Consider the following 27,658-nt stretch of genomic DNA (forward strand, 5'->3'; position numbering starts at 1 on the left):
GTTCAATAGATTGATTCCAGAAATGAGGTGTTTGACTTACAAAGAGACACTGGGCAGTTCAGGCCTAAACTCCCTGGAGTTTACAAGAATGAGGAGATGTAATTGAGGGTTACAAGGTGATTAAGGGGGATGTTTCCTTGTGTAGGGCAAATCTAGCATAAGAGGTTTAGGACAAGGGCTGGCAGATCTAAAACAGAGGTGAGAAGAAATTCTCTCAAAGGGTCGTGAATCTGTGGAATTCACTACTCTAAAATATGGTGGATGCTGGGACATTGAGTAAATTGTGCACAGATGTTTAATTAGCAAGGATTTGAAGGGCTACGGTGAAAGGGCAGGAAAATGGAGTTGAGGCTGAGATGAGGTCAGGCACGATCGTATTCGAATGAGAATTACTACAGTGCAGGAGGCTATTCAGCCCAATTGAGCCTGCATCAATAACAATCCCACAAAGGCCCTGTATATCGCCATAAACCAACATATTCCTCACGCTAATACACCTGACACTAAAGGGCAATTTACCTTGGCCAATCCACCCAACCTGCACATCTTTTGGAGTGTGGGAGGAAACCGGAGCACCCGGAGAAAACCCACGTGGACACAAGGAGAGCGTGCAAACCTCTCAGGCAACCTGAGGCCGGAATTGAATCTAGGTCCTGGCACTGAGAGGCAGCCACTGTGGCACCCTTCAAATTATTAAATGGAGGAGCAGGTTCAAGGGGCTGAATTGCTTACTCGTGCACCAAGATCTTGTGTGTTCTCCGCTTACCAACTAATCAGTGCCATCTTCTCATGCAGTATAAATTGTTGCTTCCAGCATAGTTATGATGGACTGAATGGCCTCCTTCTGTGCTGCATGAGTCTACTTACCTTGTAAACCCTTCCGTTCACACCCAGATACTTAATCTAATCGATCAGTGACTGACAAACCAATAAAGAAGGAGCAAACACTATTTTTTGAATCATTTTAGGGTAGTGTACTTCTTAATATACAAAAATAGCATTGTCCTGTGGAGCAGCGAGTTGTTGGGCAATTTGCTACAAATCTCAATGGGCCCAGTGCATTTACATTGAATACATGGCGTGCGATTTGCTACTCAAGTACTGCAATTCTGCACAAATATCCCGAGGCAGTAAGAGCTTTTGAGCAGATCAATACAGTAACAAATCGCTTGCTGGGCTCAACCATCTATCTTAGTCCTGACTAACGCGAAACATTTTTGCTGCACAGTCGGGGAGGTGAACACATTTAGGCAATAAGGTTTAATCATAGATGGGATCGAAACACAAGTTGAAGATAAGCAGTCCCAGCGAGTGTGTGTTTAGGATTCAGATCCAGACAGAAGTGACTTGCATACATATAGTGTTTTCCATAACCGCAGGATGTCCCAAAACATGTTACAGTCAACAAAGCACTTCAAAAATGCATTCACTGCTGAAATGTAGTAAATTCACATAACAGACAAAATTTGTAACCTGGTATTTGTGGCGATTTAGCATTGGCCAGCCAGTGGAAATGGTGCTTCTTTAAACAAATCGTTCTTTGCAAGTTAGGTCAGGATCTTAGTTCTACTTTTCTCTCCACAATTTCTTCTATACGAACAGCAGGATTAAGTACACCACCTGCTTCTTTCTCGGGCTATTTGATTTTGGGGCCATTTCTGCATCTCTTGGTCACACAATGTGAGTGTAGTCCAGGTACATCCCCCTCAGACAGCCTCTCCCTAATGAGCACAAATCGCGTTGGATTCATCATGTCGAATTGTTCTCACGCCTCCTCCTCGGAATGAAACCTGGAAGCAGCTTGTGTGACCTTTACCATCGAATTATGAGGTGCGAATGCTGCAGCGTTGCCAGGAGAGACGCAGCTGAGTAGCTGTTCGAAGGAGAGAAACTTTGTACTTCTGCAGAGTCAGATACCTTGAGAAAGCAAAAGAGAGAGAGAGAAAATACTTGGATTTATCTAGACTGTTCCACAACCTCAGGGTGTTGCGAAGAATCATACTGGATACCAGGCACGTTGGAAGTGCAGTCACTGTTGCGACGTAGATGTGGCAGCCAAATTATGCACAGCAAGCTCCCACATGCGATAATGAGCAGATAATTTGGTTTAGTGATGCTAATGGAGGAATAAGCAACAGGATACAGGTGAAAACACCCCTGTTCCCTTTCAAAATACTGCATGTGGCATCTTTTATATTGAAGTGAGGGGGCACCCAGGTCTCATCTTAACATCTCATCTGGATTATGGCTTCTCTGACAGTGTAGCACCCCCTCAGGGCTGGGGTTTTCAGCCTACGTTTTGCACTCAAATCATTGGAGGGAGACTTGAACTCAGTCTCAGAGTGCTACCCAATGAGCTGTAGAGGAAATGGTAAAACAATGGAAAAGCTTGCCTTGAGTTGATAAGGTTAAACTCTGGCAGTGCCACCTCCCTTGTTCTGTTTTGGCATTTACTATCTTTTCAAAGCCATCCCAAGATAGCTTCACAATTATGAAACCACAATAAGGTGAAATGTGAAGGACTATTTCTACTGGATGGCAAAATTGGCAACGAGATGCCATTAATTATCTTTGGCGCTCACTTCCTTAACTCTCAAATCCATCCTTGTTGCTAGCATCTGTCGAGACAGAATCATACACTGGTGGTATATTTGTTCCTGAGGTGGCCACCTACCTGCACCATCATAATGACTGTCTACTCCCATCTCTCTAACGTCATCCAGCTTTTTTTTTAAATTCTTTTGTGGGACATGGGCGTCATTGGCTAACCAGCATTTATTGCCCATCCTTAATTGCCAGAGGGCAGATGAGTTTCATAGAATCCCTACAGTGCAAAAGGAAGCCATTCAGCCCATCCAGCCTGTACAGACCGCTATCCCACCTGAGCCATATCCCTGTACACCCACGTATTTATCTTGCTAATCCCCCTGGCACTAAGGGGCAATTTAACATGGCCAATTAACCTGATCTGAACTGTGGAAGGAAACCCACACAGACACAGGGAGAACGTGCAAACTCCACAGTCGCTTGAGGCCAGAATTGAACCTGGGTTCCTGGCATTGTGAGGCAGCACTGCCAACCACTGTGCTGCCCTCAACCACATTGCTGTGGCTGTGGGGTCACATGAAGGCCAGACCAGGTAAAGATGGCAAATTTCCTTCCCTAAAAGGGCATTAATGAACAAGATGGGCTTTTCCCGACAATTCTAAATGGATTCACGATCAGTAGATCCTTAACTCCAGATTGTTTTTAATAGAATTCAAATCCCACCACCTGCCGTGGCGGGATTTGAACCCAGGTGCCCAGAACATTAGTTGAGTTTCTGGATTAATAGTCTAGTGATAATACCACTCAACAATTGCCTCCCCAAAGCTTTGCCCCAACTCACCATTCATGCTTCTGAAACCCTCATTTACAGTTTTGTAAATAAACCTTTAGACTTGACTATTACAATACACTACTCCTGGCCGATCCCTCACATTCCATCTCCTGTAAATTGCAACCCAAAATGTCCATGCTGCTTGCATCCTTAGTTGCTCTGTCATCTTTACCCCATCACTCCTGTGCTCACTGAATTATGCAGGTTCCCACTGAAGGAACACCTCAGTTTTAACATTCTCATCCTAGTCTTTAAATTTCTGTATGGCCTTGCCTGCTCCATCTATCGTAATCTCCTTCAGCCCTACAATCCTCCAAGACATCTGTGCTCCCCTATTTCTGGCTTTTTGACTTTAATTGCCCCAACACTGGCAGCCATGTTGTCAGCTGTCTGGGCCCTAAGCTCTGAAATTCTCTTTCAAAGCTTTTGTCTTCTACTTTAGGGGTTTCCATTGACCAGAAACTCAACTGGACTTACCACATAAACATAGTGGCTACAGATAGAGGCTAGGAATGCTACGAGTAACTCCTGACTCTCCAAAGCCTATCCACCATCTACAAGTCATAGGAAAGTGTGATGGAATACTACTCCCCACTTGCTTGGATGGGTGCAGTTCCAACAACACTAAGTTTAATGCCATCCAGGACAAAGCAGCCCACTTGATTGGCACCACATCTACAAATACCCACTCCCTCCAACACAGATGCTCAGTAGCAGCATTGTGGACTATCTACAGGATGCACTGAAGCAATTTGCCAAAGATCCTTAGACAGCACCTTCCAAACCCACAATCACTTCTATTTAGAAGTACAAGGGCAGCAGATACATGGGAACACCACCACCTGCAAGTTTCCCTCCAAATCCCTCACCGTCCTGACTTGGAAATATAACCCTGCTCCTTCACAGTCGCTGGGTCAAAATCCTGGAATTCCCTTCCTAACAGCATTGCGGGTCAACCCGCAGCACGTGGACTGCAGCAGTTCAAGAAGGCAGCTCACCACCACCTTCTCAAGGGCAACAAATGCTGGCCAGCCAGTGACGCCCAAGTCCCATGAATGAATAAAATTAAGATTCCCCTTAAAACCTATTTGACCAAGTAGTACAAGATCAAATTTGCCCTGTGAAGGGGCGTGGCATATATTATTATAAATTACACTCTAAATAAGTTGTTACAGAATTAAAGGGAACGAGAAAAAAAAATCACTTCACTTTGAGAGCAGGTGCTTCTGAGGCAGAATCTACTAAATGTTTTTAAGAGGAAATAAAATCAATGGAAGAAACCATCAGCTTGAGGGTGATGGATTGCACGTTCATTGCTTTGTTGTAGTTTTCCATCATTCTCCATCCTCCTAGCTGCCTCCAGCTCAAGCTCATTTCTGTCACAGGCCAGTGCTACTTTCTCCTTCCATTTTACTTACATTCAGAAAGTTACATACCTGTATATTGTGAAGGAATTGCATAATCTTTTCCTTGGATGAGGATATTGTAACACACAAGCTATTACCTTCAAAGATGGAAACAGAGTGAGGCAAGAGAGTGAGTGAGAAGGCAACAGTGAGAAGGATAACAAAAGCTTCTGTAACTACATAAAAGGGGAGAGAGTAGTTAAACTGAATGTTGGAGAAAGAGACTGGGGAGTTAATAGTGTGGAACACAAGTGGCAGAGATGCTAAATCAATATACATTGGAGGACATTATCTATTACTATTAGGATGACACTAATACAGAGGAAATAGAAAAGGAGAAACACCATCAGTAGGGAAATAATACTCAACAAACTATTGGGATTGAAGGCAAACAAGCCCCCAGGGTATTGAAGGAAGTGACAACAGAGATAGTGGGTCCATTGGTTTTAATATTCCAAAATTCCCTGGATGCAAGAAAGATTACTGTGGATTGGAAAAATGCAAATGTAACACCTCATTCAAAAAGGGAGGGAGGCAGAAATTAGCAAAGTGTAGACCAATTAGTTTAACACCTGTTGTTGGGAAATTGTTAGAATCCATTATTAAAGAAATAGTAACAGGGCATTTGGAAAGTCAAAACACAATCCATCAGAGTCAGCATGATTTTATGAAGGGTAAGTCATGTTTGATTAATTTGCTAGAGTTCCTTGAAGATGTAACAAGCCAAGTGGATAATTGGGATGCTGTAGATGTATTATATCTGGACATCAGGAAGGCAGTTGATAAGTTGCCATTTAGGAGGTTAATAGGAAAGGTAAGATCATGTGGAGTCAGAGGGAATTGACTCGTATGGATAGAAGGCTGGCTAACTGACAGAAGGCAGAGTATCAGGATAAATGGGTCTTTTTCTGGTTGGCAGAATGTAACTAGTGGGGTGCAGTAGGGTTCGGTCCTTCGGCCCCAACTATTTACAATCTATATTAACGACCTAGACACAGGGAAAGGAGGTATTGTAACCAAATCTGCAAGTGACACTAAAATAGGTGGGATAGTAAGTCATAAATGGATAAGCAAGCATAATAAGCAAATCATAAACGGATATAGACAGGTTAGGCGAGTGGGCCAAAGTGTGGCAGTTGGGTTTTAATGCAGATAAATTTAAGGCTATCCATTTTGGCTGGAAAATATTTCCATTTTTCCAAGCAAAATGGAAAGGCAACTTACTATACTAAATGGAGAGAGACTTCAGGATGCTTTACTGCAGAGGGATCTGAGTGTCCTCATGGAATACAGAAAATTGGCATGCAGGTAGTATGGAATTTAGGCATTTATAGCTAAAGGAATAGAGTTAAAAGGAAGTGTTTCTGCAACTATACAAGGCATTGGAGAGACCACACCTGGAGTAATGTGGTCAGTTTTGGTCCCCTTATTTGAGGAAGGATGCAATGGCATCTGATGCAGTTCAAAGGAGGTTCACTAGATTGATTCCAGAGTTGAGGGGTTTGCTTTATGGAGAGAAATTATGTAGTTTAGGCTGATCCTCAAGAGTTTAGAATAAATGAGATCCAATGGAGGTATACAAGGTGATAAAAAAGGTATTGACAAAATGCTTCCACCTGTGGGGTAATCTAGAACAAGGGGTACCAGATTTAAAACAGAGATGAGAATTTATTTTTCTCGAAGGGTGGTGAATCTGTGTAATTCATGACCCCAGAGTGAGGTGGATGCTGGGACGTGGGGAGGAGAGAGACAGATGTTTAATTAGTAATGGTTTGAAGGGTTATGGAGAATGGGCAGAAAAGTGGAGTCGAGGCTGAGACAAGATCAATCATCACTGAATTGAATGGCTGACCATCAATTGCTTACTCCTGCTTCTCATTCTTATGAGAGAGTGCGAGCGAGAGCCAGACAGAGCCTGACATGCAACATGTTCCGAGGCACCAAGTTGCAATGCATAAAGATGGCATGCTGGTCCATCCTTTTGATCGCTCACATGGCAATTTTCCATAACATCTGGAACAAGCAGAGAGAGAGAAAACAGGGATGGGGTGGACAAGAGAGAGGGAGAGGGAGAAACAACAGGGGAGAGATAAAGAGATAGAATAAGAGTGGGAGGAGAGAGCTTCAGGCTGTAAAGGGAAAGGGCAGGGGGAGTAGGACTGAAGGAGATGTAGAGAGAGTAGTGATGGGGGAGGGGGATGGATGGGAGATCGGGCGACAGGTAAATCAGAAGCATTATTGAGGGTTGACATTCCTGCCCCTGCAAATCAGTGCATGGCGTCTATCAGAGGGAGACTTTGAGCAGAGTGTTAGGGAAAACATTTAAAAACAATTGGGTATTTTTGAATTAGTTTGAGTAAGTAGAAACTAAATTCCATTTCTAGTTTTTGGAAGTATAACTAACAGTGGTCAAAAAGAAGGGAACTGGGGATTCCGGCCAACGGGCGTAATCTCTGCAATCAGTAACACAACTTTGCTTTGCTGTTATAATATTTATTTCTTATTTAATAATTTGGTTGCCATACAAGTTATTGAGAGGTTGGGAAAAGTGCAAGTTACAGGAGCTCTTAATAATGGAATCTAGATGAAGATATACAAATCACAGAAATTACAGCAACATTAAAAATCTGAACACAAGTCTTTTACACAAATTAAAGTGAGTTACACCTTAATGCACCAGCGAAATAAAAAAAATTAAGTGACTATTATTTGTAAAGAAAATGATATTGTAGGCTCATTGATGTAATCATTGCCAGATCAACTGGATAATTCCTCAACTGCAATTACAGAGGAGTGAGTGAATCAACTATGTAACTAAATGATAAATACCACAAATAAATACTAAGAGCTGTGCGAGAATTAAAACCTGTGAATTAAAACGTCCCCCAACAGTCACAGCTAATTGCTCCTGCTGAAGTTAACAGTATGAAGTGCACTCAAAGTCTCCCGGAAACTGGAGTTCCTGTATGTTAATACACAATTTACATCTCGTGAGATTTGGTACTGTATACACAATTGTTACACAAACTAAGTGTTTTTTTTAAAGATTGTCAGTTTTTTTTTTAAAATTACAATATGCAACAGAAAAGCTGACCTAAAAAGGTGAGTGAGTGAGTATGCAGTACGTTGGCAAGAAGGCATCTCACATTACCTGCTGTTCTACGGATAAGTTTCTCAGGATAAATGTCCAGCCACCTCAGAAAAAAAAGGCCAGGCCCAAAAAAAGCATCCACTGCCAACCGTTAACTCAACGAAAACAAAAGAAATCTGCTCAGATTCAACTTCACTTGTATTTTGGCACAGTGGGTTCAAAAATTAGTTTATACTGTGCAGCTCCGATCCCTCGATTAGAAATATCTTAACGTTACATGTCGCTAACCCATTTACCAGGATAAAATGTATACGCAGCTGTGAAAAAAGAATAGCAGCGAAAATGACAAGTAGAAAACCCCTTTTTGTGTTAAATTTTATTTTCAGTAAGATATGTTTTCCCCTAACACAGCTCCCGACGAGCAAACCCACCCGCTCCGAAGCGGAATAAAATCAACAAGGCCCATTCAGAGCACGCTCCAGACCTGCTTTAGTAGATAATTGTGGTAAATCAACTGCCTCTTTTGGAAGACAATAATGACTCAGTTCAACACCCTCGGTCGCTGTTCTCAAGAGCACCTCCTGACAACAGCGTCGGAAAAGACACGGCAACACCAAGAGAGAGAGAGAGAGAGAGAGAGAAAAACCAAAATCTTGTATTCAGCTATTCGAGGAAAGAATTGGACAAATGCTACAACAGTGCCCCCGTCATGGAATAGAATATTGAAGATTGTGTGTGTGTGTGTGTGTCAAAACGTGAAAAGTTAAAAGAGCTTCATACTTCTTTCTCCCCTCACAACAACAATACTGGAAATGATAAAAGACTGCTCAGCAGAAAGGAAACTAAATTCTGGTCAGCATCACTCTCTTGTCCAAAAGGGAGGAAAAAAAAGGGGGCGGGAAACAGGGGGGAGGGGGGAGCGGTGAGCTGATCTGCTTCACATCGTTTACAATATTGATTGTGATCCTCATGAAGAAATACTGTACTAGCCAACGTAGAAAGTATATAACACAGCTCTGCTGGTTCAACTACAGTATCATTAAGACACATGTCCAAGTGAGGTCAATATTAAAAGGTCATCGTTCAAAATATAGATTATGCTGTAGTATATTTACATCACAAAAGGATCTTCACTTTTGCACTACTCCTCAGCACATCAGTGGCGCACGGAATTGCTTGACTGATGAGCCACTGATACTGTCAACTTATTTGTGCTTATAAATGTACTAGAGGCTTTTTTTTTCCCAGAACAAATGTTCATGCTGAGCTTTTAAAAATATTTCAGTCGCACATTATATTCCAGCCAGAGCTATGGTGAATGTAGACTGTTGACAAAAATAATGGGAGATCTTTTTAGTTACTTTGTAAAGCATTCAAATAAACGTTTATCTGACCGATAGTAGCTGTCTTAGAGCTCGCTCGATGTTCATTCGATGCCCCACTCTCGTCACCCCGAGATCGATCAAGTCTTCCTTCTGAAGCGACGGCAAGTGTGTCCCGTCTATCTCGTTATCCAAAAACGCATCTTTGTGCTCGCCGAGGTTCAAAGTGTCCAGCCAGTCCGCCACGTCGTGTTTAGTCCAAAGGAGGACGGCCTTGGACGCGAAGGGTTTGTTCGAGACCGGCTGCTGGAGCGTGGACGGAGAGGGGGACCGGCTGCGGCCTGGCTGGGTGCCAAAATGCCCGTCCCCGGCAAGCGGCTGGCCTTGGAAGCCGAAGGCATCGGAGAGAGTAGGCGAGGGGACCACTGCCGGGAGGGAGGAGGGCCGGGGGGCCTGGCCACCGTCCGTCAGGGAGGCCACGGGGCTTGGAGCTCGTTTCAAAATGGTCATACTGTCAAAATCTGACGTCCGGTTCTGAACGGTAATTGGTTGGCTGGTTCCAGGCCGAATGGTGAAAGTTACAGTTGCATTCCGCTGCACACCTGAAGGACTGTTTACTCCATCAGAAATCCTGTGGAACAAGTCACATGAAAAAAAAAGAGTTAATTTACTTGCTTTGGAGCTATGGCTGGGATGAGGAAGGAAAGGGTGGCGTCGTGGAGTTGTACCATCCCTAGTTATCAGCTGCTGTACAGTCCTTTAAATATTTTTTTGAGCTACCTCTCTCTTTCAGGCAGGATATAAGACTGCTTATTTTAGATACCATCCCTTCCCTGCCCGCCAATCAGAACTGGAGGACACACAAATGAAACGAAAGCCAAATTTAAAAAGGGACGGGAAGGAAGTTTCACAGGATGATGAAAATGTTTGCAGCACAGGTGGCCATTTGACCCATCCTATCAATGCCAGCCCCCGATAAGAGCAACTCACCTAATCGCACTCCCTCCAACTGCACTCCATAATCCTGAAAGTTTCCACTGCTCAGAAAGCCACAACTGAATCTCTTTCCCCCACCAAATCGGTGTATTTCAAACCCCAACCACTCCCTGTTTCCTCATTCATGGTTCGTGGGCATCACTGGCTGGACCAGCATTTATTGCCTATCCCTCATTGCCCAAGGGCATTGAAGAATCAACCGCATTGCTGTGGCTCTGGAGTCACATGTAAGCCAGACCAGGTAGAACATAGAACATAACAGCGCAGAACAGGCCCTTCGGCCCACGATGTTGCGCCAACCAGTTATAAAACAATGACCCTCTAACCTAAACCAATCCCTTTTCATCCATAAACCTATCCACGGATCTCTTAAACGCCTCCAAACTAGGCGCATTTACAACTGCAGCAGGCAGGGCATTCCAATCCCTCACCACCCTCTGGGTAAAGAACCTACCCCTAAGCATAGTTTCCTACCCTGAAGGAAATTAGTGAACCAGATGGGTTTTTCTTACAATTGTTTCATGGTTAGCAGTAGACTCAATTCCACATTTTGTTTTATTGAATTCAAATTCCACCATTTGCCCTGACAGGATTTGAACCCAGATCTCCAGAACATTAGTTGAGTTTCTGGATTAACAGTCTGATGATAATACCACTAGGCCATCACCTCTCCTGTTCCTGGTGATTCTTTTGCCATTGACCTTAAGTCGGTATGCTCTATTTCTTGATCAACAGCAACACTTTCTCTGACCAGATCCCTCACAGTTCTGAACACCTCCATCAAATCTCCTCTTAATCCTTTCTTCTCCAGAGTGGACAGTTCCAATTGCTCCCATCTAACCAGGTAACTGGCTCTTCATCCCTGGAACCATTCTCGTGAATCTTTTCTGCATTCTCTCTAATGCCTTCACATTCTCCTTAAAGTGTGGTGCCCAGAACTCAGAGCAAGTCTTTTAGTTGAGGCCAAACCTGTGCTTAATGCAGATTTATCATAACTTCTTTGTATTCTATGACGTAATTTATAAAAACCCAGAACAATGTGTTCCATAACCACATTCTCAACTTACCTTCAACGGTTTGCAGACATATGCCCTTGGGTCTCTCTGCTCCTACACCCTTACCAAAACTGTACCCTTTATTTCACATTGTCTTCATTCTTCCTACCAATTTGAACTTTCTCAGTATTAAAATACCATCTGCCAGATATCTGTCCATCCTGCATGTCCCCTTGCTTTACCTTTAACCTCACAGCTCACCATTCTTTGGGTTTGGTGTTATTCACAAATTATGCCCTGCACACAAAGACTGGACTTCTCCAGCCAATCACACAAGGGAGGCTGGAGAATTTGGCACTTAGCCAAATCTCCATTCACTGCAATGGGACCAGAGAATCCCATTGGCATCAACTGCTGGAAAATTCTGGCCAAAATGTCTATTTCATTTATATATAAATGTAAGGGAAAACAGGGGGTCCTAACACCAACCCTTGGGGAGCACCGTATCTGGGTTCCTGTTGTCCAGAAACAACCAACCATTCACCATTGCTCTGTATCCATTTCATTTAAATAATAATTTGCCTTTCGTATTTTTCCTATCAAAATGGATAATTCACATTTATCCACATCTGCTACATTTTACTTCATTCATTTAACCTATCCATATCCATTTGTAAATTTTTTATTTCATTTTCACAACTTACTATCCCACCTGTTTTAGTGCCATCTGCAAATCTGGCCGTGGTACTTACTATTCCTGTATCCAAGTCATTAATATCGATTGTAAATAGTTGGGGCCTGAAGGCTGAACCCTGTGGCATTGTTCCATCTGTGATGCTGCACTATGAATCCATTTCTTAAAGTATGATCATTAGCAGTGGAATTGATGCTAATGTTAATTTCAGAATTTTTAAAGTTAAAATGTATTTATTAATCATAAGTCAGCTCACTCTAACACTGCAATGAAGTTACTGTGAAAATCCCCTAGTAACTACACTCTGGCATCTGTTCGGGTACACAGAGAGAACTTAGCATGGCCAATGCACCTAACCAGCACGTCTTTTGGAGTGTGGGAGGAAACCCATGCAGACATGGGGAGAATGTGTAGACATGTGGATATGCCGGCGTTGGACTGGGGTAAACACAGTAAAAAATCTGACAACACCAGGTTTAAGTCCAACCGATTTATTTGATAGTAAACTTTGATAGTTGACTATCAAATAAATCGGTTGGACTTAAACCTGGTGTTGTCAGACTTTTTACTGTGAGAACACGTAGACACAGACAGTGACCCAAGGCGGGAATCGAACCTGGGAGTCCCTGGTGCTGTGAGGCAGCAGTGCTGACCACTGTGCTGCCCCACCATTTCTTAATGTTTTGGCAATTTGGTACTCCGTGGAAATAATGAAAAGAAAAGCTCAAAACAAAGCAGCCATTTATACTTCAGAGTTGGGGTTTACACTCGGTGAAAAAGGAGGGTCTTCCGCAAACAGCAATCAGAAAAGCAAATACAATTTTAATGATGAGATGGAAGACGCCATAGAATGAAATGTATTGGAGGTGTCTTTGCCTATGCTTAACAACAGAGCGTTTTGTCCTGCATTCATCAGGCCAACATTATTCACTTGAATCAAGGTTGCCCAGGCCATTAGTTGCTAAGCAACTGCTGATTCAGCAGCCAGAATACTTATCACCTCGACAGAACCGAATAAATACCCATACTGTAATGTTTGAAATTGTCCCAACTTTGCTTTTCATGCTATGTGAGTGCTACAGCTTTACTTAACCTTCAGATTCAATATAGTCCACAGCCATTTGCATTCAAAAAGGAACGATCCCAAATCTTGAAGTCGAATAACTTGAATAAAATTTGCAAATACTTTTCTTCTTTGATGCGATTATGACAGAGTATTTAGTACCTTTGCTGCCAGATTGAACAACTTCACCTTCAACTCCTCTCACTTCCACCCCTAAAGAGTCTGGCAATAGGTATCTCATGGCTCCCTTTTTCAGGGGAGGTTCCTTCGATCCGACACAGGTCACCCTATCCCAGTCTCTTTCTGCAGCCCACTGAATTAGTGCCCACCCCAAACTGGAAAATATCAGCTCAGCTTCGAATACCCCACCCCGTTCTCCTTCACAAACCCCATTTCTGACTATCCCCTCCTCCAATTCCCTGCTTGTGTTTTCAGGGGGTAGGCTAAAGGTTAATGGCCTCTACAAGCCCACTGACCTCCACAGCAGCTCTGAGCACACCCACACCCAGCAAGGATTCCACTCCATTCTCTGGGCGCGATCTTATCGGCCGTTCATGCCTCGCTCCCACTGCAGCGAGGTTGGCGCCCAGCCAAATCTCCATTCATTGCAGTGGGATTGGCAGCACAGTGGCTTGCACTGCTGTCTCAGCGCCAGGGACCTGAGTTCAATTCAAAACTTGGGTCACACTGTGCAAAGTCTGCACATTCTCCCCACGTCTGCGTGGGTTTCCTCCAGGTGCTCTGGTTTCCTCCCACAGCCCAAAGGTGTGCAGGTCAGGTTGACTGGCCTGCTAAATTGTCCCTTAGTGTTACAGGGATCAGCAGGGTAAATGTGTGGCATTGCGGGGGTAGGGCCAAGGTGGGTTTGCTGTCAGTGCCGTCTCGATGGGCCGAATGGCCTCATTCTGCACTGTATGGATTCTTTGATTCTTTGGGAAAATCCCACCGGCATGAATGGTGGTAACATTCCAATCTCCCACTTTGTCTCCATCACATTTATCCTGATCATGCTGCCTTCCATCATAGTGCTTCTAACATGCATTCCTGCTTCCTCAACTGAGGAACTACCCACCCCCAGCCACCACACCCTGGCAGGGCCCTCACCACAGTTGCTAACCTTCCATGGTGGGCCTGGAGCCTCCAGGAATAGGATACTGTAGTCTGCAATTCTGGATAATAATCATCACAACACTAAAAAAGATTATTTTACTTTTTAAAATGTGGATTTTGGAAGCATTTCTCTTGGCCAGATATAGAAATGGGGAAAAAAATGGGGCTGACAGTCAAATGTCATTCAAATCGATAATGAGGCTTTTTGCTTTCCGATTGGTGGAGGAAGTTAGTGAGTCACAAGGGCGGATGTGTTAATCCACCAATGGCTCACGGGTAGGAGCAGACCATGTGACGAAACCGTCAGGGAAAGACGTAATCACAGCCAGAAACCTCTGTCCTTTCTGCTTGCAACTTTTGTTCTCATCCTTTCACCCCCCACTCCCTCCCCATCCACAATCCTGTCCCCTTAGCCCCAAATCACTACAGGATCCCTCTTCACCTCACCTTCCACTACATCATAGAATCCCTAGAGACTATTTGGCCCATCGAGCATGCACGAGCTCCCCGACACTCAAACCCTATGCCCATAACCCCATAAATTTAGCGTGGCTAATCCCCCTAACCTACAAACATTTGGATACCAAGTGGCAATTTAGTACGGGCAATCCACTTAACCCACACGTCTTTGGACTGAAAAACCCACACAGAGGACATGCAAACTCCACACAGACACACAGTCACCCAAGGCTAGGATTGAACCCGGGTCTCCGGTGCTGAGAGGCAGCAGTGCTCATCACTGCGCCGCTCACCAGCTCCGCATTCAACAGATTATCCCCCACCCCATTTCTGAAGCCGCTAGTCACATCTACCCCTCTGTAGGGACCCTAGCCCACTCATCACCTAACACTCCCAATCTTCCTCCTCTGTGTTCCATGCAAGCACAGAAGATGCAACAATCTATTCTTTCACCTCTTACCTTTCTATCAGTTTCCAAAGACCACTTTTAGGCAAAACCATTGATTTACTTGTGCTTCTTTCAATTGAGAATGTGCTGCTCATGATGCAGTCTGCTGTATATTAGGCAGGCCAAACACACAAAAGCAATTTTCTGTTTTGATGTCAAACTTCCAGCAGCCATGCCTTCCTGTCTATGAATGTGAATTTGTTATTATGCATCTGTTAGGTTCTCACTTCTTCATTCTGTTTGTAGTTCATTGTTTGGACCCCAGGGACCCGATTTGCTCCCAAATTTCTCAAGTCAGTTTGCTGCTTCAGTTAGAAGGATGGAAAGGTTGCACTGCTGTCTCAGCCAGTGGTTAAGTGGCAATGGGCTTTGCAGTGTGTGACCAATCCAGCCTAGTTTCCTACCCCTCTCTTGGGTGCTCGATGGCCACTGCCCTGGGCTACATCTGAATCTTGCAGCTTGACAAATGTTCTCCCATGGAGAGCAATAAAGCTCAAATTAGAATCAAATCTTGGATTCTGCATTAAAATGCCCTCCCATTCCAGACACTCACCACCCCTCTGAATTCTTTTCTAATTCTCCCCTCTCACCTTAAACCTATGCCCTCTAGTTTCAGGCTTCCCTATCCTTGGGAAAAGTTGTTGACTATCTAGCTGATCTATGCCCCTCATTATTTCATAGACTTCTATACGATCACCCTTAAGCCTCCAACGCTCCAGGGAAAAAGGTCCCAGTCTATCTACCCTCTCCTTACTACTCAAACTAGTCCCAGTAGCATCCTGGTAAATGTTTTTTACCCTCTTCCTGGTTTAATAATATCCTTTCTATAATAGGGTGACCAAAATGTACACAGTATTCCGAGTGTGGCCTTACCAGTGTCTTGTACAACTTTAATACAAAGTCTAAAATCCTGTATTCAATGTTCTGACCAATGAATCCAAGCATTCCAAATGCCTTCTTCACCGCTGTATCCACCTGCTCCAATTTCAAGGAGCTACAAACCTGTCCTAGATCTTTGTTCTATAACTCTCCCCACTGCCCCACCATTAACTGAATAAGTCTTGCCCTGGTTCTTTTGACCAAAATGCATAGGTGTATCACAGCTCAGTATAGCTCCTGCTCTGTCCCAGACTGCAGGGAACTACAAAGGGTATTACAAGGGTAGACGTGTCCATTACGCCGACCAGCCTACTACCAACTGATTCCATCTACACTTCCTGCTGCCTCGGGAAAGCAGCCAGCAAAATCAAGGATCCCGTGCAACCTGACTTATTCTCTTCTGCCTTCTTCCATTGGGAAAAAGATACAAAGGTCTATGATCAAGTACCAACCAACTCAAGAATAGCTTTTCCCTACCGCCATCTGGTTTTTGAATGAATCGACCATATATTAAATTGATCTTTCTCTACACACTCTTGTTAACTGCAATGCTATATTCTGCACCCTGTCCTTCCCTTCTCCCCTACTTATGCTATGAATGGAGGGGTGAAGTGGTGGCAGAGTGGTTAGCACTGCTGCCTCAGTGCCAGGGACCCAAGTTCGATTCCTGACTTAGATCACTGCCTGTGTGGAGTTCACACATTCTCCTCGTGTCTTTCCTCTGGTTTCCTCCCACATACCTCCCAAAGGTATGTGGGTGAGGTGTATTGGCCATGGTAAATTGCTCCTTAGGTGTTAGGGGGATTAGCAGGGTAAATACGTGGGGTTACGGGGATAGGGCCTGGGTGAGATTGTCAGTGCAGACTCAACGGGCCGAGTGTCCTCCTTCTGCACTGTAGGGATTCTATGAATGGTATGCTTTGTCTGTATTGCGTGCAAGAAACAATACTTTTCACTGTATCCCAATACACGTGACAATAATAAATCAAAACACCAAACAATTCAAGCAGGAGCAGGAAGCACTTTGAATCCTCCTTCACCCGCCCACTAAATCAGAAAAGCTAAGGGAGCATGGAGGGGCAGAGGTTCTCCCTTGTCCTGCTCAGGCAGTTATTCATCCTCAACATCAACGCAGTAGAATGCCGGGTTTTTAATCACATTGCTGTTTGTGGGACCTTAATGGTTCAAATTGGCTGCTGCATTTCCTTAGCTCACCCCGTGATGGTGAAAGAGGCTACAGGAGTCTAAGGGTTTGCACTCTTTTCACAGGGCGACACCATTTGGCCCCTCACATCTGGTCTGGAGTTTTGCTAAAAGTAGTCCAAAAGTGCCCCTGCCTGCCCTCCCAATTCCTCTCTCTGCTCCAAGTATTGATCCAATTTCCCCTTGGAAGATGCTGTGGTCTATTCCTCAACCATTTCCTGTGGCAAAGTCATCCATCCAAGGCTCCTTGCAGACTTTTACTCTAACGTCTCTGCTCACACACAGTGACAATTTTAATTTGATATCTGTTGTCATCGATTTGAGAGAAAGTAGTTCTTGTGTTTTTTAGTAAAGGTCCTTTACATATTCTAAAAACTTCCATTGAAGTTCCTCTTTGTCCTCCCTGTATGAGCTCAAATATTTTAAAAATAATCAGTGTCGAGGCAATGCATTTTTACTTATTTTCATATAACACCATTTAAATATACTAATGCCCTTACCAAAACTTGCAGATCAGGAATTACCTTTGAAGTGGGGTCGCACACATAGAAATCTTTGAATGAGAGAGGAGGTTCACAAGAATGATCACAGGAACGAAGGGTTTCTCATATGAGGAGCACTTGAGGAGTCTGGGTCTGTACTCGATGGAGTTTAGAAGGATGAGGGGGATCTAATTGAAACTTACAGAATACGGAGATAGAGTGGATGTGGAGAGGATGTTTCCACTAGTGGAGAGACAAACTTGAGGGCACAACCTCAGAGTGAAGGGTCACTCCTTTAAAACTGAAACGAGGAGGAATTGCTTCAGTCAGAGGGCAGTGGATCTGTGGATCTCATTACCACAGAGGGCTGTGAAGGCCAGGTCACTGAGCGTCCTTAAGACAGAGATAGATAGATAGTTGATCAATAAGGGGTCAAGGAAGGAGAATGGAGATGAGAATCATATCAGCCATGGTTGAATGGCAGAGCATATTCGATGGGCCGAATGGCTTAAATCTGCTCCTATCTCTTATGGTTTTGTGGACAAGTCATTAAAACATATGGGCTCTCCAGCTATCGTAGAAGCTTCTAATACAAAGCAAGGAATGCTGAAAGCTATATCATTAGAGCACACTGGCGAGGCCTCAGATGTGTTCACGCTTTGGATACCACACTTCAAAATGAATCCCAAGGCCCTGGAGTGTGTGTTGATGGATGCCAAGGGCAAGGGACATCAGCTTTTCAGCTGAAGGTGAGAACTTTTCGAATTGAGGTGCTCCCAGACTGGAAGATAATGTAGGTCAATGAACACAGGTATTCTACTGGTGCGTAAGAGAGCATCTGGTCAAACTACATTGTGGTACGGTAGTTGCTCCATTTCTGACCAGAAAGTTCTGCAGTGGGTAGTCAAACTGTCCAATACATTATTGGCACCCAGCCACAAGACCATAAGACATAGAAGCAGAATTAGGCACTCAGCCCATCGAGTCTGCTCCACCATTCAATCATGGCTGATATTTTTCTCATCCCCAGTCTCCTGCCTTTTCCTCATGACCCCTGATCCCCTTATTAATCAAGAACCTATTGATCTCTGTCTTAATAACACTCAATGGCCTGAATACAGAAGTTGGGATGTCTTGTTGAAGTTGTACAAGACATTGGTAAGGCCACACTTGGAATACTGTGTGCAGTTCTAGTCACCCTATTATAGAAATAATATTATTAAACTACAAAAAAGTGCAGAAAAGATTTACTAGGATGCTACTGGGACTTGATGGTTTGAGTTATAAGAGGAGGCTGGATAGACTGGGACTTTTGGGATGGGAAGGGTAGGATTAGAGAGCCGTGGGTAACTAGGGATATTGAGGACCTGGTCAGGAGGAAGAGGGAGGCGTACATTAGATCTAGGCATTTGAGGACAGAGATAGCGTTAGAAGAATACAGAGAATGTAGGAGAAAACTTAAAAGGGGCATCAGAAAGGCAAAAAGGGGCCACGAAATGGCTTTGGCGGGTAGGATTAAGGAAAATCCTAAGGCATTTTACTCCTATGTTAGAAACAAAAGGATGGTTAGAGGGAAGATTGGTCCTCTCAGGGACAGAGGAGGGGAACTATGCTTGGAGCCTGGGGGAATGGGGGAGATCTTGAATGAATACTTTGCGTCGGTATTCACGCAGGAGAGGGGCCTGATGTCTGGTGCTGTGCTTGAGGAGTTTGAGGATCCGTTGAGGGAAATAGTCATCACGAGGGAAGAGGTGTTGGGACTTTTAGACAGTATAAAGATGGATAGATCTCCGGGGCCTGATGGCATCTATCCCAGGCTGCTAAGGGAGGTGAGGGATGAAATTGCTGGGCCTCTGACGCAAATCTTTGTCTCTTCTTTGGACACAGGTGAGGTCCCAGAGGATTGGCGGATTGCAAATGTAGTACCGTTGTTTAAAAAGGGTCAGAGGGATAACCCAGGGAATTATAGGCCGGTGAGCTTGACTTCAGTTATAGGCAAGCTAATGGAGAGGATCCTCAAGGATAGGATGTATGAACATCTGGAGCGCTGCAATCTGATCAGGGATACGCAGCATGGCTTCGTTACAGGGAGGTCGTGCCTTACGAATCTAGTGGAATTTTTTGAAGAGGTGACAAAAACGGTTGACGAAGGACAAGCCGTTGATGTCGTCTATATGGATTTCAGTAAGGCATTTGACAAGGTCCCTCATGGTAGGCTGATAGAAAAGGTGAAGGCTCATGGGATACAAGGCCAGGTATGTAGATGGGTGGAGAACTGGCTTGGGAGGAGGAGACAGCGGGTAGTAGTGGAAGGCTCCTTTTCCAATTGGAGGTCTGTCACCAGTGGTGTGCCGCAGGGCTCGGTACTAGGACCTCTTCTATTTGTAGTATATATTAATGACTTGGAAGAGGGGGTAGGTGGTGTGATCAGCAAATTTGCTGATGACACTAAGATGGTTGGATTGGCGGGTACTGAGGAGCAGTGCCTGGCAATGCAACAGGACATAGACAGGCTGGTAGATTGGGCAGATAGATGGCAAATGGAATTTAATCCAGAGAAATGCGAGGTGATGCACTTTGGCCGGAATAATGTGGAGGGGAGTTATACGATAAAAGGTAGAACTATCCGGAGTATAGATATGCAGAGAGACCTGGGGGTGCAAGTGCACAAGTCCCTGAAGGTGTCGGTGCAGGTGCAGAATGTGATGAGGAAAGCGTATGGTATGTTAGCCTTCATAGGAAGGGGTATAGAATATAAGAGTAGGAGTCTGATGTTGCAGTTGTATAGAACGTTGGTTAGGCCTCACTTGGAGTACTGCGTCCAGTTCTGGTCGCCGTACTACCGGAAGGATGTAGAGATCCTGGAGAGAGTGCAGAGGAGATTTACCAGGATGCTGCCTGGTATGGAAGGGCTGTCTTACGAGGAAAGATTGAACGAACTTGGGCTGTTTTCCCTTGAGAGACGTCGGCTGAGGGGGGATCTAATAGAGGTTTATAAGATTATGAAGGGGATAGATAGAGTAAATGGTGGTAAGCTTTTTCCGCTATTAGAAATGGATAGAACGAGGGGTCACGGGCTTAGGGTGAGGGGGGCTAGGTATAAGACAAATATTAGAGGGCAGTTTTTCACGCAAAGGGTAGTGGGGGTGTGGAATGCACTGCCGAGTAAGGTGGTGGAAGCAGGCACGCTAGGGTTGTTTAAGAGTCACTTAGACAGCCACATGAGCGGTCTACATATAGGGGGATATAGCAGGCCTTACTAAACATTGTAGGCTTGGGATTCCGTTTTTGCCTCAGGGATGTTACAGTCTTTGCCTGTTTAATAATGAATTTTTTGTCTCCACAGGCATTTAAGTCCACCTTGTTGACCAGCAAGGGGCATGCATGCGGCAGGTTGTAGTGGGCTGCTCTTGGATGTTGCTTCGGGAGTTGCCTATTGCTTCATGTCGTTAGTGTGCTTAAACTGGACCATCTCGAGGGCAACATGACAGCTCAGAGACTATCTCTGTTGCTGTGCGGACACATGGATTTGGGCCTGTGTCTGTGGGAGTTTGCGCGTTCTCCCCGTGGTTGCGTGGGTTTCCTCCGGGTGCTCCGGTTTCCTCCCACATCCCAAAGATGCGCTTTTAGGCTGATTGATTGGGTAACAAATTGTCCCTAAATTGGACCTCCCTGATCCTCGCACATTAGGCGTAGACTAAAATCATGAATAGGTCACTGAGACAATGGGACGGCGGCGCGGGCTCGTTGGGCTGAAGGGCCTGTTTCCCGTGCTGTGTTGTTCTTTGTTCTTTTTCCTCTGGAGCATAGGAGGCTGAGGGGTGATCTTATAGAGGTCTACAAAATAATGAGGGGCACAGATCAGCTAAATAGTCAACATCTTTTCCCAAAGGTAGGGGAGTCTAAAATTAGAGAGCATAGATTTAAGGTGGGAGGGAAGAGATACAAAAGGGTCCAGAAGGGCAAATTTTTCATTTAGAGGATAGTGTGTCTGGAAGAAGTTGCCAGAGGTAGTAGTAGAGGCAGGTACAATTTTGTCTTTTTAAAAGCATTTAGATAGTTCCATGAATAAGATGGGTATAGAGGGATATGGGCCAAATGTGAGCAATTGGGATTAGTTTAGGAGTTTTTAAAAAAAATGGCAGCATGGGCAAGTTGGGCCGAAGGGCCTGTTTCCATGCTGTAAACCTCTATGACTTGGCCTCCACAGCCTTCTGTGGCCAAGAGTTCCACAGATTCACCCCTCCCTGGCTGAAGAAATTCCTCCTCATCTCTGTTTTAAAGGATCATCCCTTTAGCCTGTCCAAGACATTTATCATAAACACTGTCTGCGGAGATCTCCCAGCATTACTAGGGATCCCACCCACCCCAGCCATAGACCGTTTGCCCCCCCTGCCATCTGGGAGTCGCTATAGATGCATTCAAACCCATCTGACCAGGTTCAGGAACAGTTTCTACTCCAGAGCTGTTACCCATCCTTTAACATATTCCCCGGCAATGAGCATTGTGCAATATGCATGAATACACTTCATGACTATTGGGACTATTTTATAATGACTACTTGCATTTGCTTTTTCTTTGTACCTGGGAGCTGCAAGCTCACTTTTCATTGTATTTGCGCACTATACAATGACAATAAAGTTGAATTGAACTGAACATAGGTGATGGATAAACAAACAGAAAATGCTGGAAAAATCTCAGCAGGTCTGACAGCTTCTGTGGGAAGAGAGTAGAGCCAACATTGAGTTTGGATGACCCTTTGTTAGAGCTAAGAGAAAAATTATAAAAGATTTATACTCTGAGGGTGGGGTGAGGCAGTAATAGGACAAAGGGAATGTAAATGAGGATGAAGGAGGCTGAGAGAGGTGCTAAAAGTGTCTGTAAAGTGATTAGAATGCGTGAATGGCAGAAGTACAGTGCATCAACAAAGCAAATCCATGCTTCCCAACTGGAAACCATGGATGATTAGGGATAGCCACTGCTTGCTGAAGTCTAAGTCTCAGGCGTTCAAGTCAGATGACCCTGACCTATACAGATGTGATCTAAGATCATTGATTAAAGATGCCAAAAGACAGCACTGGACCAAACAAGAGTACCAGGCTAGCCACACGGACACCGGCCAACTATTAACGTTCTTAAACTTTACCCATTCATCACAAGTTGCCTTACATTGCAATGAAGTTATTGTGAAAATCCCCTGGTTGCCACACTCCAGCGCCTGTTCGGGTACACCGAGGGAGAATTTAGCATGGCCAATGCACCTAACCAGCACGTCTTTGGACTGTGGGAGGAAACCGGAGCATCTGGAAGAAACCCACCCAGACACAGGGGAGATCATGCAGACTCTGTGCAGACAGCGACCCAAGCTGGGAATCAAACCCAGGTCCCTGGCACTACAAAGCAGCAGTGCTAACCACTGTGTGTGTTGCTCAGATCCTGGAAATACCACAGCAGGGAGGCATTTGTAGGCACCTTGGAGTTTTTTTTCCCCAAAGATATTCAGGAACTCAGTAAAGGCTTTCCTCAAGAGTTGGAAGAAGTTGAGTCAGGGGTGGAGTGAGCTTAATGCTGTGTTGTTTTTTCCTAATTCCTTGCCAGCAAACTACGTGGGAAATTTAACCCATTTCCCCAATCTTTTACTTCGAGGATGCTGGGGCCAACTGTTGATCTGTACAACCACGTTATTAGCAAATTCAACACAGAACAAGAATCCTCTTTCCCAGCACGGGACAACTCCTCTGGAGTAAATTCATTTCACAGCCTTAGATTGGTTGATCGGAATTAATTTACGTTCAATTGCACAAAACCCGTGCTATGCCCATCTCATTTTCTGACAAGTTCCTAACACAATTTGGAAAAATGAGAGCTACGATGAGAATATTCATAGTTTAGCTTCATCTGAAACAGAACTGCTATGTAGTAGACAGGCTGTTACTAATCAAATTAATGAAGAAAAGTTTCATGACAGACAATAAGGCAGGAATGTAAGCAGCATCTTAAAAATGATGAAATATCATAGAATCCCTACAGTGCAGAAGGCGGCCATTCAGCCCATCGAGTCTGCACCAACTCTCTGACAAAACATCTTACCCAGGCCCTAACTCTGTAACTTCACATATTTAACCCTAACCTACACATCTTAGGGACACTAATGGGTAATTTAGCATGGCCAATCCACCTCATCGGCACATCTTTGGAGTGTGGGAGGAAACATCAACACCCAGAGGAAACCCACACACACACCAGGAGAACATGCAAACTTCACAGATTTAGTCACCCAAGACTGGAATTGAACCCAGGTACCTGTGAGGCAGCAGTGCTAACCACTGTGCTGCTGTGAAAGTGCACACAGCTGAAAATGGATAAATATATGCTTTAAGGTTAAATAGAAACAGTCAGATACCAGCCATGCCCTGAACATTAAGGGTTGAGATGGATTCTACACACAAATATTCACTTCCAAAGAGTCATCATATCAAACTTGGAGCATTAACTTTCTCCCTCCACAGATGCTGCCAGACTTGCTGAATTTTTCCAGCACACGTTCTTTTCATTTCAGGTTATTCTGTATATCTGTTCATAGAAATATCTGCGCCAGAGTATTTTTTCCTTATAGGTAATTGTCCTAACTCCAGTGGACCTTCTGAATGGGTAGATAGAACATAGAACATTACAGCGCAGTACTGGCCCTTCAGCCCTCGATGTTGCGCCAACCAGTGGAACCAATCTAATGGCCCTCTAACCTAAACTATTCCAGTGTTATCCATATGCCTATCCACTGACCATTTGAATGCCCTTAAAGTTGGCGAGTCCACAACTGCTGCAGGCAGGGCATTCCACGACCATACCACCGTCTGAGTAAAGAACCTACCTCTGACATCCGTCCTATAATTACCACCCCTTAATTTAAAGCTACGTCCCCTTGTGTTAGCCGTCACCATCCGAGGTAAAAGGCTCTCACTGTCCACCCTATCCAATCCTTTGATCATCTTGTATGCCTCTAATTACAGGGAGGGACATGGTGGGTAAAAGAACTATATGGTCAATCTTTAATGTAGTATCTCATTGAAGAGATGTTCACAGCTACAATCATCTAAACAAACATGGTTTTGTTGCGATGGAGAAATGCTTCAGCGACATTGAAAAGTGAGGTTTTTGGTTATTATTGGTTTTAGTCTGTGATATGGGCTCAATCCTGTTGCTACCTTTCAAATAGCAACTTGTAACAAATCTGCTGTGACACAATAGCATAAAATTGACTGTTGATTAAACTCATTGCAGGGGGAAGCTTTTCTATTTAATACTCTCAATGGAGAATTCTGACATCTGGAAATTACCATTGTGAACGTGGGCTCAGTGCTCATCTAACTCAATAAGGAGAAACCTCTTTATTCTTTCCATGTAGAGTAGCTGAAGCAAATAGCATCCAGGCATTTAAAGGGAGACTAAGTAAGTCCATGAGGGAGGAAAGAAAAGAAAAATGCTGTTGGATGAGATGAAGTTAGAGGAATGAAATTGAATAAATTCCTAGGGGACTTTGGTTGGGAAGGTTAAGCCATCTGACCTTAATTTGCACTGCAAAATATTTTTCTTTTCTTGTACATCGTTCTTTATCTATTAAATTGATAGCATCTCAGAGTACAGAAAGAGGCCACTCGGCCCATCGAGCCTGTACAGACAACAATCCCACTCAAAGTCCAATCCCTGTAACCCCACATACTTATCCTGCTAATCCCCCTGACACTGGGGGTCAATTCAGCACGGCCAATCCACCTAACCCGCATGTCTTTGTACTGTGGGAGGGGACCCGGAGGAAACTGGGGAGAACATGCAAATTCCACACAGACAGTGACCCAAGTCAGGAATCAAGCTCTGGTCCCTGGCACTGTGAGGCAGCAGTTCTAACCACTGTGCTGCCCACTTATTCACTTGTGCAATAGTGGAAATTGATTTTTTTCTTTGTTTTATCAACAAGTCAATAACTCATGTTCCAAGCCACAGGACTTGATCTAAGTTGTTTTAAATCCAACTTTATCTCAATTTCTACATTTGCCTATTGGGAAACTATTCTCGTAAATAAAAATCTAAAAAAGGTTAAGAGAAACTCAAGGGATTTCATCAAGCATTTAGAATGATATTTAAAAAGCATTCCTGGAATAGAACCATAGAACATCACAGCACAGAAAGAGGCCTTTTGGCCCTTCTTGGCTGTGCCGAACCAATTTTCTGCCTCGTCCCACTGACCCGCACCTGGACAATATCCCTCCATCTATGTTTTTCTTAAATGTTAAAAGTAAGCCTGCATTCACCACTTCATCTGGCAGCTCATTCCACACTCCCACCACTCTGCGTGAAGAAGCCCCCCCCCATATTCCCTTTAAGCTTTTCCCCTTTCACTCTTAACCCACGTCCTCTAGTTTTTTTTCTCCCCTAGCCTGGAAAAAGTCTGCTTGTATCCCCTCTATCTACACCCATCATAGTTTTATACACCTCTATCAAATCTCCCCTCATTCTTCTACACTCCAAGGAAAAGTCCTGACCTATTCAACCTTTCTCTGCAACTCAGTTTCTCAAGTCCTGGCAACATCCTTGTAAACCTTCTCTGCACTCTTTCAACCTTAATGATCAACCTTGTTAATATCCTTCCAGTAATTAGGTGACCAAAACTGCGCACAATACTCTAAATTCATTGAGAATCTTAAAATGAATGAAGTGTGCTCTACACATCGGTTGGAATTCTCCAGCCATTCATGCCCTGGAGCTACTGCCAGCAGGGCCAGGGAATTTGACACTCAGCCTAAACTCCATTCCCTGCAGCAGGATTGGAGAATCCCAACTATGGGCAAGGTTGGAGAATCTGGCCCCTAATGTGCTGACATAATTAAGGAATGTAAAGTGATCTTGGATATCACTGATACATTCTAAATACATTGTGAATGGGATATTTTAAAGAGACTGCTTGCACATAATCTCCAGTAACTGTTTACTTATAGGATCAAATCATTTCATTGTACTTCAGGTTGGTTCAAAATTTCTGTGTGTAAAATTAAAGGCAAAGCTCTATCAGAGGAAAGCGACTATTTATTCAATATTTATGTGCAGAGACATTCGAAAGACACAAGCAACTTCCATATGCTGATTTTCTTTTTTTTGAACAATGGGAACCTGTTTGAGGATCCTTGCATTGTGTTTTTGTAAATGAAACTTGTATCTAAAACAAAAAAAAAACCCAAAACAAAACAGTGCAGACATGATGGGCCAAATGGCCTCCTTTCGCACTGTAACAATTCCATGATTCTGAGAAGTAGGTTGTGAAGCATAAACACTATGATGATACTGTCCCTTTAAGCATTTTCAAAATGTTTCCTGTGAGGAGTATGTTTAAAATACAGCTCTGTTTTATATGGTGCTGAATTGTCTGGGTAACAGGCAGCTCAAATGTTGAGATTGTAAGATAATGACTAATTTTAGCTTATGGCATGTTTTAGCTAAAAACAGTTAATGCATTTGTCTTTACTTGGGGTTCCCTTAAGGTTTCGAAACAGGGTTTTGATTTTGATTAGGTTGGTTGACAAGAGTGAGAGGGTCATGTGCTAATGGAAAGATCTAAGCTTTCAGGGGAAGATGCAGAGTTTCTGTTGCTTTAAAACAGATCAGTTTTCTGCCTAGCCCTGAAAGAATCAAGAGCTGTCTTTGTCTTTCTCTGGAGGCTGCTGTTTGGGGCTGTCGCAATACAGGTGTCTGTCTCTCTCTCTCTCTCTTTCCAGGTGTTTAAAACCTTTGGTCTGTTAACAAGAACAAGCACATAAGCATGTGTGTCACTAACTGACTGTGAAGAGGGGTTTTAAGTCTGTAAGAAGAATATTGCTTGAATTGGAACTCTAGGGATAGGTTAACAGTTAAGACTTGTATCCTGTCATGTTTAAGTACTGTTCAACTGGTAAGTGCTAAGCTAACTGATTTTGTTATAGTTGAACTGTATTGCTAAGTAAAGTTTGTTTGATAAAAGTTTGCTAACGTCAGTAGAATCACATCTGGAGTGAAATATCCTATTCTCACATTAATGCCAAAATAGCAAACAGCTGGTGTCCAGTATAGCTTCATAATATACCCTGGGGTTTCTGATCTTGT

The 27,658-nt window shown here is 43.9% G+C and overlaps 1 protein-coding gene across 2 annotated transcripts in view; it reads right to left on the minus strand.

Moving 5' to 3' along the window:
* Positions 1 to 7,277: 7,277 nt before the first annotated feature.
* The window catches only part of shank2b (SH3 and multiple ankyrin repeat domains 2b), a 919,901-nt gene continuing 899,520 nt past the window's right edge, over positions 7,278 to 27,658 (minus strand). For both annotated transcript variants that reach the window (XM_080189952.1, XM_080189951.1), the window contains one exon: positions 7,278 to 9,829. In XM_080189952.1, the coding sequence (XP_080046078.1) occupies positions 9,262 to 9,829 (568 nt within the window). In that variant the 3' untranslated portion in view covers positions 7,278 to 9,261. The remainder of the gene's footprint in view (positions 9,830 to 27,658) is intronic.

Source organism: Carcharhinus amblyrhynchos, chromosome 6, assembly GCF_965287045.1.
Source record: "Carcharhinus amblyrhynchos chromosome 6, sCarAmb.v2.hapA, whole genome shotgun sequence".
Classification (NCBI taxonomy): domain Eukaryota; kingdom Metazoa; phylum Chordata; class Chondrichthyes; order Carcharhiniformes; family Carcharhinidae; genus Carcharhinus; species Carcharhinus amblyrhynchos.